At 32.9% G+C, this 18,757-nt stretch overlaps 1 protein-coding gene across 1 annotated transcript; it reads right to left on the reverse strand.

Annotated features, from left to right (window-relative positions):
* Positions 1-349: 349 nt before the first annotated feature.
* LOC137927356 (sorting nexin-16-like) lies at positions 350-18,451 on the reverse strand. The gene is made up of 2 exons (XM_068771151.1): positions 18,241-18,451; positions 350-1,352 (listed from the first exon to the last, which is right to left on the reverse strand). Exon 2 carries the CDS (start codon positions 1,333-1,335, stop codon positions 472-474), a length of 864 nt encoding a protein of 287 aa, XP_068627252.1. The 5' UTR covers positions 1,336-1,352; positions 18,241-18,451; the 3' UTR covers positions 350-471.
* Between the last annotated feature and the right edge of the window lie 306 nt (positions 18,452-18,757).

Consider the following 18,757-nt stretch of genomic DNA (forward strand, 5'->3'; position numbering starts at 1 on the left):
AGTTTATATTAAACTCATGTTCCTAAAAGAATGTACATTTATCAGAGATAATCAGATACATTACTTGCTTAGATAAGAAATTATGGATGGATAAGTGGCTTCAATTACTTATTAACATATAAATTAATAATAGCAACAATAGTCACTATTAGATACACTTTTATAATAATAAGAGGATATCTGGTTTTATTTTTATTGCTACCCGATTAGGATCCCTGAATTATTGCCACACAAGTGTTTTTCACATTAAGTCAACACTTAAATGTAATTCCCAATACTAAAATTAGTAATTGGGATTTATTGTTGGCCTCTAAAATAGTTTTAAGACCTATCTATTAAAAAAAATTAATACATTTTTGCTAAATACTTTCTTTCCAAGAAATTTGGTTAGGTTAGGTCCCAGTTGTTGTGTTCAAAAATTTTGAAGATTATACTTTTATACACATTTTTAATAATAGCAACACTTACAAATCAAGATTTATTCATGCTGCAATTCGGACAGTTTTTAATTTGGCTTTGTAGCAGAGCTAGCTGTCTCTGCAGATGCATTATTGTCGCATCCTTCTGTTTCAAGTGTATCTTGAGCGTTGTTATGGAGTCTTCCAACGCCCCATAAACTGCCTGTACTTCTGGCTGGTATGTGAACACTTGGGGCGGTTCATCTAAACAGAAAAACTCCCTGACAACTGGATGTGTGGGTAATTTTGACAGTACTGCATTAACAAACACTTGTAAACCCTTGACTCTTTCTTCTAGGAATGCTGGCTCGAAATTATCCCTGAACCATCTCTTACCTGGTAAGGGAAGGATTATATTTGGCTGTTCAGATTTGATTCTTGTGTAGAGTCTAACAAAATCTGTGTACCTTCGGAAAACAAGCCATGATTGGTCACGCTTGTCATCTTCGACTTTAAGCTTGTAAATTGTGAACCTTGCTCGTTCTTCCATGACTTCGTAGCCAACTATTGGTATTTGAAGAGACTCAAACTTCTTAATCTCCTCGCTATGAAGACTTAAGTCTAAGTTGCTTATACTATTCTGAATGTTATTCCGGTTGAAGTCTCTGGACATGTATGGTTCGTTTATATTGCCCATTGACTTGTAGTGACTGCGGGTTTGTATATTGGATCTGTTCTTCATTTCTGTTACTTCATTGTCCGATGTTGACTCCCTGTATCTAGATTTATAGAAATTATTAAACTGTGCTATTGGATTGTTTGAGTTTTGTGTTTGGCAATCATCACTTGAAGTTGATGATATTTCATTGGTTATCTCAACATGCTGATTTTGTATTGCCATTCTTCTGTTACCATCTATGTTTTGTACAGTCGCCATTTTAAATCATATGGTTTCTGTAAATTAAAAAGAAACAATGTTAGTTCTTCATGAATAGGTGTGCCAGTCCTAATCTATCAGGGATTATCTATGTCCAGCATTGGACATTCTATTTATGAAATGACAATGATTATAACCTATATTTAGGTCCCTGAGTTAATCCTTTGCACTCGTGTATATATGTCCTTTTATGAGTACACTAAGTATAGTGTACTCACAAAAAGACTTATCTGTCTACTCGGAATTTTTATGCATGGGTATTTTTTTAAACGCGCCAGTCTTGCTTAGTGAATACACTTATTAAAAATATAGATATATTCGGGAGAATTAAAAAATAGCCTAATGTAAATTATGGGGTGTTTTTACAAATATATATTTTACACAAATGTTTATTCAAATTAAACACCATAATTTATTACAATTATAATAATAATAAAAATATAATAAGGTATAACGTGAAGGAAGAACGAGAATGTAGAAAAGAAAATAAAATTAAAACTGAAAAACTAATTTTACCCGAATTAGTAGCATCCTTGCCCCACATAAGGCAGGGAGAAAAAGAGACTCACAAAACGAGGGTCATTTAAATAAAAAAAGAGACACGTCAATGTAAGGGGGCTGCCAGAAAGAAGTAAACTTTAACACCAAAAGCTACAGAAGCAGACCAAAACGACGGCATCCGCTACTGAACCAGGACTGCTCCTCCCAACACAAACTGGAGGGATGAAGAAAATGTGCACCCAAGTCACACAGACGCTCGATATAACATCCAAATAAGCACATGAGAACGGACAAAATTAGCGGTGGGAGAAATCGCAGGCTCGAGCTCTGTGAGCCTTAAACCTGTAACAATTCAACAAGACTGGCTATATTCGAATGTTGATGCGCGCTGTTAGCCGTTTTGGTTTTTACAGCTTCATCGGAGTCCTGTAACTCCGTGTTTGGCACTAATCGGTGTAACATAACTCCTGAAGATGACCCGTGGAGAGGTGAAACACGAGTGATTTAACGGTGGTAGTTGTGTAATTCGCATTTTTTGCCGCATGCGCATTTATTAGCTGGCGGGCGGTGCACTTTGTTGCACGACTACCACTGCATGTGCTTAGCTTCATCGGACTCAGGGCTCGCGAATCCAAAATTCGCGAGCTAATAAGCTAAAAAAAATCTACATCAGATGCGTCACCTGACGTATTAGCTAATTGTTACCTTGTCTGTTTTCGGAGAAAAGTGTGATCCTTTCCTCCGAAGACTTTTTACCTCAACAAGCCTACCCGACGTCTAACAGAAACCAGAGAGAGAAGTTGGAAAAAGGTATAAGCTTTTAAAAGTTTTTACATCAATAACCAATCATGCTGTATGTATATTCATAAAAAAACGAAGATGATAATGCACATAAAGATTTGGATAAATGAAAGGATCGAGCTCTCCGGCGACACAATATCAACGCAAGGTCATCGAGGCAAGACACGAATATTAAATTTACATTAACACATAGGAATTTGACATTTCAAATAATACACTATCAACGTCTAGTCTCGAAATATCTCGTTTATTTATAAGTGAAGCATTTAGACTATCTGCAATAAGAGTGCGTTCAAAACACCAATTAATTTAGTAAAACAATCAAAAAAAATAATACATGAAACTTATAATGGTCACGTATGGAATCCTGAAAAATTTGACGATGACGTCATAACTATTCGAGTCTTTACTTATTATGAAAAACATTTTTTTTTTTTATCAAAACGTGTGGTACTAATAGCACATGTGGCATTCACAAGAAAAGTTTCCATATTACTGGCCGCTACGGCCACAATTTCATTTAAAACTAATTTCGAACGCGAGGGTATATATTTAGGCCAATTTGAATTTGGAACTTTAATGCTATCTTTGTCAAGTTAGTTTTATATCTTCCTCTACTGAACATAGATCTCAGATTTCGAATAAGAGCATTTGGAAGCGACCTGCATCCAGGGTCTTCCAACAACCTTGAAGTCATCATTTCACCTTTTTTTTAAACGGCCACCGCTATTGGAGGTCACTGGTACCCCTAACATATTTTTGGGTTAGGGACTTTTATTTCTTTTAAATAATTTTTTCATATGGAAGTCCATCCTAAGTAAGAAAAGGACCAATATTTAGCCACTTCCGCACATGCAGTGGTAGTCGTGCAACAAAGTCCACCGTCAAATCACTCAACACGTGTTTCACCTTTCCACGAGGCATCTTCAGCAGCCATGCTACACCGATATTTCGCGCTCTTCAGTCTTTTCTTGTATGATCTTTCATTATTTTATTACCTTTTTCGCTACAGTTCTTCTACCTTTCCCTTTCATCCACTTTCCTTTCATTCGACTATTCATTCTTTTCCTCATATCTTAACTATTACAATTCTTGTTTTAATTTTATTTCTCACATTTGGTATATTCTAAGTTTACTTTTTTTTCAATATTGTTTTGTTTAATTTTTAATTTATTTGCCTTTGTTTATTTTTTGTTTATTTACAACTTTTATTTTAGAATCTTAACTTTTGTTTCTATTTATGTGTTTTTTCACCTTGCAGGTCGGCCTCCGGCACGGAATGCACGGAAGAAGAAGAGAGAAGAGTTAAACAGCTCTACTCGGGTAGAGCGCTTTGCTACGTTCCGGCATCATCATGCAATTGGAGGCGCCCTACCAGCTTTATTCGTCAGTTTGTAAGTTTTTAAGTTCACGGACAATTCCGCACTGTGAACTCATCTCAGATGAAGCTGTAAAAACCTTCGGGCTAACAGCACGTACTTTTACAGTGAATAAGCAAGTAACCAAGCCAAATGAAGCAAAGAACAAAGAAGAGTAAGAACAAGCCAGAAGAGAATCAAGAACCAAATCTACTAGCGATATTAAATACAATATTTCTTATACGTTCGACAAACTTTAAACTAAACGACCTATCTCCTACAACCTCGTTAACGATACATGGAAATCTATGGCGAAGGCCTATATCTAGTCTTAAGTTCGAAATGATGACGGTTAAACATTTAACGAATGTATTTTAAACTTTATTTCAATCACCATTAGGACACGTTAATTTTTTTTTAATTTAACTCGGTTGTGATCGCACGAAATAGTTCTTACTGTGCCGCTTTTTTTCCCGCCATCTTGGTTGGTTTTATCTGTGGAATGTTATACTTTTTTCGCTCTGACAATTATAAAGTTTTTATTGTAAGTCTTATACAGTTAACGCTGCGTTCGGTTCGACCTTTTTTTTTGGGAGTCAACGACCTTACTAAATACATAACAAATATTCGTTCAGGCTTGTGTTGATTTTTTTTTATGTCATGAGGCGAAGAACAAATAGTTCTTTGGGATTTTTTTTTCTAATTATTCAGTTTTCACGAAGCATTTCTGGTGTAGAGTATTTTTTTACATTCTTATATATTTACTAGCTGATCCCGCAAACGTTGTTTTGCAAAAAAATTTAAGTTTTTAATTAACAAATGTAAGATAAGGGTTGATCGTAGAGAGGTGAAAATTTAGGTTTGTATGTATTTTTGTATGCTGTATCACAATAAAATAAAAACCAAAAAAATTGTCTAAAAAATTAAAAATAAAATTTAGGGGTGGACCACCTTTATCACTTAGGGGTATGAAAAATAGATAGTAGCCGATTCTCAGACCTACTAAATACGCATATAAAATTTGGTAAAAATCGGTCAAGCCGTTTCAGAAGAGTTCAAGTTCGAACACCGTGACACGAGAATTTTATATATTAGACTAGATTAATCTAAAAGTTTTAACGACTTAGCTGCCGGTCTCGCACCGGCGCGAGACGCGGGGTGTACTGTGAGGGGCCGGTCTCGCGCCGGCGCGAGTCGCCTATCAACTAACTTTTATGAGCCAGTACGGCGCTGGCATCGTGCGAATTAACATACTATCATGACTGCACTACGTTGGTTATCTTTTATGTATTCTCTTTATTTCGCCTGCAATATAAGTAAAGTAAAACATTCGCCACGTGCCAAAAACGCGAGACTAGGGCACTGATGAAGAAAATCTTTTCGCAGTGCCCGTACGTGATATTTTTATTTCAATTACTTTAATTATGCAAATTGTAATTAATAACATTTGAATCCTTTTTATACATGTAACCAACAACAAAGAAATTACGCTTCCAACTCCCACGTTCAAGACACTGGCATTCAAGCTGTTAAAAAATATTTTATTGCATTGAGAACGGTTTTTTATAAATCATAATAAAATTTGATAATGAACTGCTCTACGGTTGCATTGAGGATATTGTGAGTGTTCATAAAAAAAACGTTTATTTTTCTTCGTCTACGAATCTCAACGTTCCTAATTTGAATTCATAAAGAATAGGCGGGGATATCCCTCTTCGCGGCTCGTTGGGCGACAATGGTTTTTTTTCAATGAGGTACGAAATGAGAGACTAGATTGTATTATAAAATACCATCATGCGATGCATTCTTAATTGGAATAACATAATATAGGAAAAAAACCTTTTGTTATTAATCGATTAAATTTAAAATCAACACACACCCACACACATGTGTGTGTGTGTGTGTGTGTGTGTGTGTACCGACTCTAGAAATCATTACTCAGCTATGTACTACACAACTCCAATGGCATAGGGAATCAAATTCAATAGTATGTCGATTATAATATTACAATTGTTCTTGATAAATGCTTACATTTATCAAGTATATATGTATATTAATATAAGTATGTTTGTATATATGTATATGCGTATAACAATGTATGATAATATATGTACGTACACCCTAAACTACCCTCTACTTCATGTCTCTCATCTCCATCCAAAAGTTGTCTGGTAGAGATCGTCTCAAGCGATAAGACCGCCTCTTGTCAACATATGAATTGTTATATTTTTAGTTATTATCTATGGTGTACAAAGAAGTGTAAATAAATAAATAAATCATATAAAAGAAAAAGAAACCCATCTGATATCCGAAGGCGCATCTAAATCAATTCACAAACATGGTATTAACACATTTAAAAATAGAACAATGTTAAAGCGTGAACAGGTAAATAAAAATTTATTGTTATTTTACAATGTACTTTTAATTGTTTGAAACACGTTCAAGATATTAATGTGCACGAACATATATAGCAAAATTTGTTTTATATGCAGCATAAAAGACATTTTTGCAAACACAACCTCATTTTTAATCTGTAGTAATTGTTTTAAATCATAGAGCACACAGATACACCACGTGATGCATCTATATATTAGGAGGACCGGAGAGTAATGTCGCTTTATCGAGTTAAATTCACACGACTACATTTTTAACAAGTTTCTATTTCTCATCAACAACATATTTACCTTAATAACAACCTTTTGCCATCTAATACACAAATTTTCAATTCCGTAGCGGTAAAAATCTTCAAGCGGTTTTTCTGTAAAATATGTCGACAGAAACGACATTACTTTCCGGTTTCCGTAAAATATAGCTAATTGATGTCAAGTTTATTCTACTACCTGTTCGGATTATAAAAGCCTCTGACCAGATATAAACAGGCAGAAAACATTGAAATAACCTGAAGTCAAATGTCATTCCGAAGATGTGCCATCTTCTATAAAGTCATATCGTTATTTCAGCCCATAGTAGTTCACTGAGAGACATAGGCCTCAAAAGACATCTTTGAAGGGATATACCAGAATCCTGTGGCGTAGCTAGGGGGTGGCGAGCGGGGCGGCCGCACCAGGCACCACAAGCAGAAGGGGCACCAAAGTTGAAAATATTTTTTTTTGTTTTTTTTTTGTATGATGAATATTGAAATGTTAAAAGAAAAATGAAAACCATAATTTAAAGTAAATAACATAAAAAATATCGAATTTTACTATTTTTGTGCTAAAAAAGTTGTTAAATAATATGAAAATTAAAAAAAGTAAACGGTTACAAATTATAATATACACAGTGTTTAAGTTTTTCATTCGCAAAACACGTAAAGTGTTTTTTAAAAGGGCCCTAAATCACAAAACACATATCTGTGTTCATGAAATGTACAAGATATATGTGTTCAACATTTAAGGACATGATTTTCTCCCTTAATGTATAAACCAGAAAGATGGGTTCATAAAGGGTTCACAAAATTCTGGAAACACATTTTTGTTTTATACAAAAAGGGTGAGGATCATGTCCTTTAAGAAAAAAAAATTATTTTGGTTTCTTTAATATTTTAAAGAAAAACAAAATTGTGCTTCGGAATTTTTACTATTTTATGGGCAAAAAATTGTGCCCAAAAATGTGAAAAATTATAAATATATAAATAAAGAATTTAGACTCTTTAGGGGGGGCACCAAGCCCCAATCTGCCCCAGGCCCCAAACACCATAGCTACGCCACTGCCAGAATCGCCACGCTTTGCAGGCAGGTTGGCGATCACAGTGTGGTATTTGCCATCTAGTAAACAAATTGTAAATATCGGAGCGGTAACAAATTAATCGGTTTTTCTGTAAAATATGTCGACAAAAACCACATGACTTTTCAGTCCCCCTAATACATATAACACCGTAATCATATACTATATAAATCCGTGTACACCTATCCCCTGATTTACACGGTAGATACGTTCCTGAAAAAAACGCGTAAATCGAAAATTAAAAATTTTCAAGTCAAAACCGTGTAAATCGAAACGCTTGCAAAAAATACATAATTTTGCTATTTAACATTCGTGATTTTCAATATTTTTAGGTGTACACAGATATAAAAATAAAATGCATTGACAAGTTAAATTTCCCCGCCATCATTTCCTTCCAAAGTTTCCTGCATTAATATCCTGTGAATTTTACTTTAATCGCAGCCGTTAATTTATAATAATCCAAATTATGCACTCACTTGTAATTTTACAAATAGGGATAATTAAATATTTCTGAGACTGTGAAACTTTCACTCAAATACTATTTTCCTTAGATAAAACTGTAATTTTATACGAAGTAATACAGACGCTGTGCGTGTTCAGCAAGTCAGCACATAAGTTAGGGATTCCCCGTGAAATGTATACACAGCACACGTGTTCAAACACAGTAGCGTTTAGTAGAGTGCGATAAAACAAAAAAAAAACTTATTTGGAAAACAGTGTAAAAGCGAAAACGTGTAAAACAAGTACCGTGTAAATCGGGGGATAGGTGTACTCAGTTACACAATGTCACAGTTTACACACTACATTATAATGTTCCCATGTACTCTACATGCGGGTGTTCCCATGTATACATCATATTGTACCAACACACTACAAAACAGCATTCCCACACACACTATACTCACACACATATCCACATTTACTACACTGTTCTGCACCCAGACATTCTTCATCAATGTGTACCCATGTATGACCCTTTAACCCTTTCATTAACGCAGTACGTTCCGCTGAAGTGACGCTACTGAACCGTGCATGTGCGCCGCGAAGTGTGCACATCGCATGGCGGTAAGCTGATGTCAAATTTTCTCATTTGTGTTACATATTTAAAGATTTTTCTTTTATATTAATTAAAAATACAAGTTAGGATAATTGTTAGTAATTTATTTGGCTGTGATAAATCTTAAAACACATATCTACACATAGCACACATTACAAAGTGGATGCCGGCAAACTCCGGCGCTGGTAGCGAAAGGGTTAACTGTTTACGTCGAATATACTAGTCAGGGCGAAACGAAAATATTTCGCATAATGTTGAGTATACTCGTCGTGGAGATAAAAATATCATCATATAATAAAGATCTTTTGGAAAATATACTTTTTACAATATTCCTTAGTCTGGCAACCTTATTTATTTTAATACACAATAGCTTGTATTAGCTCTTCGTATGTCGCAACATGGCGCCTGTCAGTGTTGGGAACAATCTTTTTAAAATGATGAATGAAACATTATTGTTTATGATCCTGTGGTCTGCAGTACATCCAGAGTAAGCGATTTTAAACTGTATTTCTAAAGTGATTCTACATAATGTAGCCTATTTTATTTCGGGTAGATCTCACCCTTTCGCCCTCGGGGAGTTCAGACAGATATGTCCATAGGCAGCTGACGGGTTAAGCGGAAATAAAAAATTCTGGGGAATTACCGTTATAGAACGATTTTTTAAATAAAGAAGCACTATTTATGCATTTCTTTGATAGTGCGATGCAATAGTTGAAAAAACGAAAGTTGTAATATTCTTGTGGATTTTATTGACAGGAAAAGAAATAGTATTTTTATTTTTAGGAATAAAATTGTGAAATATTTAATTTTAAACATTCCTACCAGATGAATTATTATGAAAGTAATGGAGATATGTTTGTACCAAAAAAAAACACGCAAAACAATGATATTATGTCGTCTTCTGATGAAAGCAGTGATGAAATTGTAAGTAGTAGTGATGAAGGTGCAGGAATCACTGATCAGGTTGAAGACAACTGGTTCAAGAAAGCAGTGATGAAGATGGAGAAAACAATGAATAAAAAAAAAGTTATTCAAACTCAACATAGACGGCTGTTTGTTAACAAGGAATAAAAATATGTATTTTCTAAAAAACCAACACGTAACGTTAGATTTTTAATCTTAATTGCCTACTTTTATAGACAGAAACATTTTAATCTGTTCATGTCGAGTATACTCGTCATGACTGGAAAATAATTAAGCAGACAGAAAAAGTTTTTCGAAACAAAATTAAACAGTTAAAAGGATAATATATCACCCATACACACAACGCCATAGTTCACCCAAATAAATTACATCACAGTAGACCAACATCATCCTACATCCAGATACACTACAACGGAGGTAAACAACATTTTTACTTACAAATAAATTAGAAAACATTAGAATATGAAAATATACAAAATTTAGATTAGAACGGAAAAACGTATATACCATGGGTAGCCAAACCAATTCCAAGCCACATGCGGCTCTTTGAACGATTATTTTTGTCTCCGATTGATTGTCAAATTATTTCAATATTTTAATTTTTATAACCCACGTCAGCTCCTAGGAAATCGAAACAAATTATTGGTGTGAATAATTATTATAATTTTTCCGCCATACATTTAGCGAAATCCAAACACCAGTCATAATTATAATAACTAACCGGCATCTTAAGTGTTATTAGAAGTAAAGAAAATATTAGTTTGTGTGTTTTAAATGTGCATTAAATTGCGGCTCGCGAAACATTTCAAATTTCGAACAATGGCCCGAACTATCAAGGAGCTTGACCACCCCTGGTATATACCTTAACCATTTTAATGAGAAATTTGGAATAGTTTTTTCGTTTTGAGCGGTGGTTATTATTAGTCAATTATTTCAGTTTTGCATGTACCACCATTTAATTATAATCTATTTTATTACAATATATTGATAAGAGAAAGTTGATAAAATAAATTCAATTTTAGAAATATTTTGCAGGTCGCATTAATATGTCTAACGGGCCGCGTGTTGCTCACCCCTGCACCTGCATCCACATATAAACTAAATCTTAATGAACAATAAATACATTTACAAAACTTTTAAGTTAAACGGTTTTTTGATACCCATATTGTGGTGGTCGTGGAAAAATATGTGCCTAGTCCGCCATATTAGAACGGCGTCGATCTTGAATTTTAAATTTTGACAGAATCATCATGTTTTACTAGTGTAGCCCTTTCATTTGATACCCATATTGAGGGGGTTAAGGAAAAATAAGTAATAGTGATACGCCATTTTGTATCGGCGGCCATCTTAGATTTATAATGTTATTGATTTTATTATATTGTATTGTCATCTAAATTAAATGTGTGTACCAAATTTCAGATCGATCTGACAACGGGAAGGTGCTTAAATTTCAATTTCTAATTTTGATCCAAATAAATTCCGTACGGGTCGAACTAAATAAAACCGTTTAAAAATACACTACATCATAGTATGCCTACATACATTACATCATCATTTACTTACATACAAGTCATATCTACCTCCTTGTATCCTTGTTTGAGACGGCCGTCAACATATACATCGATACATAATAAATATAAATTGTAACACAAACCAGTCCTTATATAAAGTAATATACTTGGTTGTTCACAAAGCATACAATAAAGAACTTGTTTCTCTATACACCATTTTCAATTTGAAATTCTTCAGAAGCTGCAATATAATACGCATTTAAAACACTCAAACCAATATTTTTCTTACAAAAATTATATAAAAAAGGTCGAAATACGTGACTTGTTAATGTTTAAAGTTAGATATATGAACAAGTATATGACGGCACTCCTGACAAAACTTGAGATGCCGGTTAGTTAATTATGATCGGCGTTTGGATTTCGCTAATTTTATGGTGGAATAGTACTAATTATTATTCACACCAGTAATTTTTTTAGATTTCCCAGGACCTGATATAGGTTATATAAATTTAAATAATTCGACAATCAATCGGTGCCAAAAATAATCGTTAAAACAGCCGCATGTCGCTAGCGAACCGCAGTTTGGCCGCCCCTGTTTTATAAAATATAAAACGGTATGAAACTTTATATATGTCGAATGTGTATATGCTGCATTACCATCAGGAATTATGGTGAGATATAAAAAATATGTCATGATAATTACATAGGCAAATGAAAATAAAATGAAATAGACTAGCCCATAACCGTTGTTAATGTTTTTTTTTTAACGGCCCCCCGCTATTGGGAGCCTCCCGTACCCCTATCTGGTGTGGGACAGGGACTTTTTGTTTTAATTTATTTACTTTTTCACAATCTTTTTTTATTTTCTTACTCTTCATTTATACATCTTAAGATCTTTCATTCGGTTTTCTTCCACATTTCTTCTGTCATTCTCTTTCGCTCTGTGACATTTCATTCCTCTCTCGTTACACATTAACATTTTGTAGTTTTATTTCTGTTTATTTACATTGTTTTTTCGCTTCACATTAATTTCACATTATATATATCACATATCACATTAACATTTCTTATTTTCTATTTACATTTGTATTAACTTTCTTTAACTTTTATTTTTGTTAATTACTTTTATAATTATTTCTTTGCAGTATGAGAGGAAGTCGTCTTTGGTTTCTTTTTCGCTTATCAGAGAGGCTATTGACTCCTCCCTGATTTTAACGCCAGACCGGCACTCGAAGTCGATATGTTAATGTTTTGTAACAGATACCCATAGACAGTCAAACATAGTATAGAATTTCTACACACAAGCAGGCCACATAACTACACTTGTGACCAGGGGCGGCTTAACATATAGTGCAGGGTGTCCAATGCACGCGACCGCCGAGGCATTCCCTGAGACGAGTTCTATGGGCAGCGAAACAGAAAATCGATACATTCTGCTTCTATTTAGCTGTCCATAAAACTTAAATCACAAGACCAAAACATGAACTATCGCAGTTCGCTGCTTAGTTTCGAAACAGAGATGTGCTACAGGCATAAAAACAATTAGTGTTATTCTGTCGCCATAAGAAGAAAGGCCTACCTTCTTATAAAATAGCTTGTTGGAATATGGAAAAATCTTTCTTGTTACGTAATAGAAATAGCCGCGGGGAGGGGGTCAATCCTGGGGGCCGCCAGGGTTGCATTGCACACGGGCGCTGCACGAGCTAGAACCAGCCCTGCTTGTGACCAAAAATTCTTTCTTCGGCTCATGCGATCTGGGTTGAGAGTTGAGTGTTAACAATTGCCATTGTGCGGAGCTTTTAGAATAGCAACTACATAGTTGCAATTTATTGCTCATTGAATTTAATATGTAATAAACATGAAATATACAGAATAAAGGACTCTTTCAAACAGTATTATCTGAGATCTACAGAGGAAGCATGTATAACAATGGAATTTATATGGCTGAAATAATGATGAAAGTTAAAGCCTGTATTATTACATTTTGATTCAAAGAATCATAGGGTGATAAGATTAGGCTTTGGCATAATAAGGATGATGTATGTAATTATGTTAATGTAACATACAGATGATTGCATTGTATTGTATAGGTGTGAAACCTTTAAAAAGGAAAATGTATAGATCATTTGCTGTCAATAGATGTATGGTACACCCTGTCTAAAAATGTACAAATATATTTAGCATTGTACACATGAGAAACATTAAATAAAAGGATGAGATTTTAAAGGAGTTACCATAGAATTTCTTGTCAGTTTCTATATGGAGAAAATTGTGATTAATAAATTATGTACATGTAAATATACATATACATATATAATAACTCAATCGGTTCAGAAATGATAATATAGTAAGAAAATGCATTTTTCAAATTTGAATGATAACATATAAAAATTAAGGGGCACACCTAGTGTGAAATTTTCAAAAAATCGATTTTTTTATTTTCATATTTCGATAGGTTATACCTTTAAAAATAACATACTAAAATTTTGAATCGATATCTTAAATAGTTTTTGAGTTACAGCCATTTAAAAGAGTAGCCGCTCGGCAGTTAGGTAGTTGCATTGGCTATGGTAAATACCTGAGCTGCTGTTCGGAGTCTACAGTCTTTTCCAACCTTTGCAAATAGGATTCAGGTTTCTATTGGTTGAGCCTCCAGGTATCAGCAATTTAGTGATGTGCAAAACTTGTCACAAGGAAATTACTTTTAATCAAGCAAGTCCAAGAGGCCTGGGGTTTAAAATAGCTATCATTTGTAAATGTGGTAATTCGTACATTAATTCTGGACCAAAGGTCGATAATGCATTTGAAATAAATAGACGTCTTGTTGCTGTGATGCGTCTTTTGGACGTCGGAATAAATGGGATCAATCTTTTTTGCGGACTAATGGATCTAGCAAGCAAATTTTACCATCAAACTTTTGATGGATGTTTTAAAAATTTGTGGACAGCTTCTTCAGCTCAACAAGCCCTTTTTGAGGAAGAGGAAGGTGAAACATATGCGCCTGGAATAGCAGATTAGTAAGTAAGTATGACTTTAATCCATTTATAACAGTGAAAACGATCATTTTATCTTAAAACGCGTTTTTCTCGAAACAGCATTTTTCGAATTTGCTGGAGTGATTACTCGGAGACAAATGATCCGATCGCTATTAAATTTTTTTCACATCTTCTCTATATAGTTCTCCATACGATGACCCTCCAGTTTTTTGATCTGATCAAAAATCGGATTTTGGTAGGCCAAAAACCACCAAAATTTTGGGTAAAATTTAACTTTTTTTTTCAACATGCCGCCATTTTGTCAATTTTTGATTTTTTGATTCGTCCGAGGGTCATCGTACAGACAATATGTTTTTGTTTAACGAGAATTTATTTTTTTAGGTTTTGTCAACGGAGAAGGCTGCAATCACTCCAGCAGTGGAGGACCTTTTTTTTTGGCGCCACCGGAGATCGCGTGTTATTTCAAAAATATTTAATATGTTATTCCAAAAATTATACTGTGTATTCTCAAAACATGTATAAATATACCCTCAAAATTTTAAAACGATTGATCCACTAGTTTTTTTTTTTATTAATTCCCAAAAATCGCCTTTTTTTCTGGCTGTCACACTAGGTGTGCCCCTTAAATAATACTTAATATTCCTGCAGACTGTCATATTCAAATATAAAAAAATGTAACATTTTTAGAAGTAGTCATGTTATACAGGTAAATTGGAAAGTATAAGTAGTGTAATTTCTTTAAAGCTTGCTTACAAATGCACTATACATTCACAAGAATAAACAAACATACAAATATATAACATATTTACTATCACTTTCTCCAGTCAACACACCTAACTGTACAAGTGTATCTCATTTATTTTTAAAGTTATTTAGACCAATTAAAATGCCATTAATTATTTTGGAACTTTCCTTTGTGAATTCAGATAAAAAAGCAACATCTGGTGTCGACACTTCAGTTTAATTCATTAGCATTTGTTTATAATCTAGTTATATATACAGCAGAGGGTTTACTTAAGATTATTAAGCAAGCTAAGTAAGACATAGTATGTATTACTTAGGTTACATCACTTTAGAGTGTAAGTGGTTTAGAAGATTGTGCCAACATTCAAAGCCCTGTCCGAGAATAATAAGTTAACTTGATGGACATTGGATCACAATTCCTTTACTTCTATGTTTGGATCTGTGGGAATTGGACCTCACCAGGGTTCTAGCTTAGAATCAAAGGCTATTACTCTTCATTATAAATAGAGTCACAAAATTGACTCTCAACTCTTAACAAGTTTAGTTACTATATTTTAAAATAACAAGTGTTTTTTTTATATTTTAAAAAGAAGTCTCAGAAAAATGAAATTTGAACACCTAACTTAAAAATTCTAATTACATGTTGCATTATTTACCAAAAAACCTTTTCCTTGACAAAACTTATGATTAAATTAAAAAAACAAAACATACTTTTATAATTTATAGAATAAAACAAATGGCTACCAAAACATTTATATACAAAGTACATAGACTTCTTTGTATGTCATATTTTTCACGGCATGTTTTCATCTCATTCCTTCACAATACAATCTATTCCCCTCCGGGACTCTCTCCCCTCGTCATTAGGATGATCAGGAATCAAAGGTTCAAAAGCTGATGCTAGACAAGCTGATGGAACCATCATGATAAATAGATTTTATTGTTTATTATATTTATATAAATAGTAAATGAAGAAATTTAAAATAAAACATATTATGATATATTTATTCATAATTATAGTAAGTAGTAGCCACTAGCATATTTTTATGTGGTGTTCTTATTTGATTATTTTCCCTCTCAATACAGTTTCCCTCTAAATTTTATTTATTTTTCTTTTATGATATTAACTTGTTTCACCTTTATTAAGTTATCGTTAATACAATACTATTTTTATAATTTTAATATAAACTCTTTATAACACAAATGCGTGTATTAACAATTTGTATGTAGTCCAAATTAGTAGATTAATTTTAAGATTGCAATGGGTTACAGCTCATATTGGAATATGGGGTAATAAAAAGTCAGACGAAAACGCAAAGTCTATAGCATTAGAAGAAAACACTTATGGCATATTCCATAATCATAGCAAAGCTATTTTACAAAATGTAAAACAATAATTTTGGAAAATTAGCAGGAATCTTTTAAATTTAGATTGTGTGACAAGGCAATGTGGTATACCACAATTCAGTGCTCACTACTTCACACTCCATGACAGGCCAATTTTAAGAAAATGCTTAAAAATACCTTTTACACAATATTCCAAACGTTTTTCATTGGCAAAGTTTAGATATAAAATAAAAATGAAAAATGTGCAACATTTGCTAGTGGAGTGTGAATGAAATTGTGTCTGCAGTCAATGTTGGTTTATTTGAAGTCAAAACCCTACACTTAGATCGCTAGGCTGGTCTAGAACATGATCAAGGTTTACCAGCAGTGTATCTTATAATTTCTGAGAAGAGAAATTGTTTAAAAAAAAACTTATTTTTAAATTTGATAAGGAAACATGTCGTAGTAATGTATATTCAAGGTCAAAGAGAAAGAAAAACAATGATTCATCACAGCTGTGTAAATGACATTCAATTTGTTAAAAATTACTGTTATTATGATTTCTTACATATTTCATTAACAGCTAAAAAATTTAGCTAAAAAATTTCATTAACAGCTGAGTTGGATACATTGTGGGTGCCTGTTTCATTGCTTTATAGCAAGAGGGACCAGATATGATGCTGATGACCCAAGAAGTACCTGGTTTAGGGAGGCTTCCTTGCATTGGCGTTTACATCTTCACCAATCAGACTCCTCTCCCTATTTAATCAAATTTGACATGACCATACCAATGGTGATGGAAGATTGTTCTGGAAATAAGCTGATATTTACTTATAACAGACCTAAACCCCTAAACAGGTTACACAATAGAAAAATACAAAATCACCGATCCACTATGATGTCATTTCTCTGTATTTCATTCAAAAACAAAATATTTTTTATTCAAAATGGCTATTAGTAGCATTTTTACATCGTCAATCAACACAAATGTCGCCATTGTTGTCCCTACAGGAAGCTACCACAGGTTAACTAGGTCATAGCAGGTTTTCAGCGAATGTAATGATTTTAGTGTATATTTATTTAACAGGAAAAAAATTGATATACTGATTGCTACATTTTCAATATTCTTGAAAATAGCAATAATAGTATAGAATATATCACCGCTATATACTGAGGAATTCTCTATTTTCTGCTTAGATAAGCAATTGTCAATTTTACTATGTTATCAATTGAAGCCTGTGGAAAGAGAGAGATGATTATAGTGTACACTAACAATTGAAAAGAAATCTAAAGATACCTTTACATATAGCTATATTATTAGCCATTTGTAAATGTATGTTTAGACTGATCCAATATTTAAAATTATTTTTTTTATGAGCCGCAATTATATGTGTATTTAAAAATAATACAAAAAAAGTTTTTTAAACCAAAATAATATTCATTAAATATGCAAATAAAATATTGTCATATATATATAGTGTCATAGTGTCAATCTTATGGGGAAATCCTGCAGTGAACTATCTTCTGATATGATGATGATAAATGATTCAATCAAACGATAAATAAATTAGAATAAGCAAAAAATTGGGTTAAAAATTGTGACACATTATAGGGGAAATTGGGCTAATTGACAATAAAGCAAGAATTTTGATTAAAACAACAGACGCATGTGAACCTATCATCATCTTTTTACTTATTGAGGTAAATTTTCCGTTTAATATCATCAAATGTATACAGAGAACTCGTTAAAGAAATTCTCTTGTTAGGCATGAAATATGATTTTTACCATCTTTTTAGGTAGTTTTACAACCTTTCTATATATAAACAATTTAAATCTTTTTATATTCCTGCGTAAAAGAGATTTATAGTAATAAGCTATATCTGACATTTTTTTTCGTTGTTTACGTTTTGTAAATTGGCGCGTACACGGAGACATAGCGTAAATATATACTGAAAACACTTACATTCAATTAAAATATTCCTTTAACTGCATATAACTTCACTGCCTGGCAGATTTGTGATCACTTGGTTTGGCACAATTGTATTCATCAATCTTCAATAGTTTCGAAAGGACAATAGACATTTTTACAATAGAATGATCACAATATGACGTCAGCGTTTCAAACACTAAATAATATACAACCGTATTCATTAACTATTATCAGAATTTACGTAGTTATCTAATGAAATACAATTAAAAATTAATTAAGTTGTAATCAAAACACACTACTTTAACAACAGCAATGGAGCATTTGATGCTTTGAAAAACTTATTATTTGAAATAGTGTTGTCCAATGTTTGTCATATCAATTTTAACATCGATCTTTTAAAATTGTTATACATCGAAATCATTTTATAACTTTATTTCTTAATAATGTTAGCGAATTCAAACATTTACATTATTGTATGAATATTTTACGAAATACAAAATATAAACATTACTTTATATAAATTTTCGCTAATATTTTATATATTTTATTT

The sequence above is a fragment of the Battus philenor genome, unplaced genomic scaffold, assembly GCF_028537555.1.
Source record: "Battus philenor isolate CCGP_79_NKW_IND1 unplaced genomic scaffold, ilBatPhil1.0.hap1 SCAF_30, whole genome shotgun sequence".
Classification (NCBI taxonomy): domain Eukaryota; kingdom Metazoa; phylum Arthropoda; class Insecta; order Lepidoptera; family Papilionidae; genus Battus; species Battus philenor.

What these genes read in the sequence shown, in the direction of transcription:
- LOC137927356 (XM_068771151.1), bottom strand. Translation starts at nt 1,335, where the DNA reads ATGGCGACTGTACAAAACATAGATGGTAACAGAAGAATGGCAATACAA.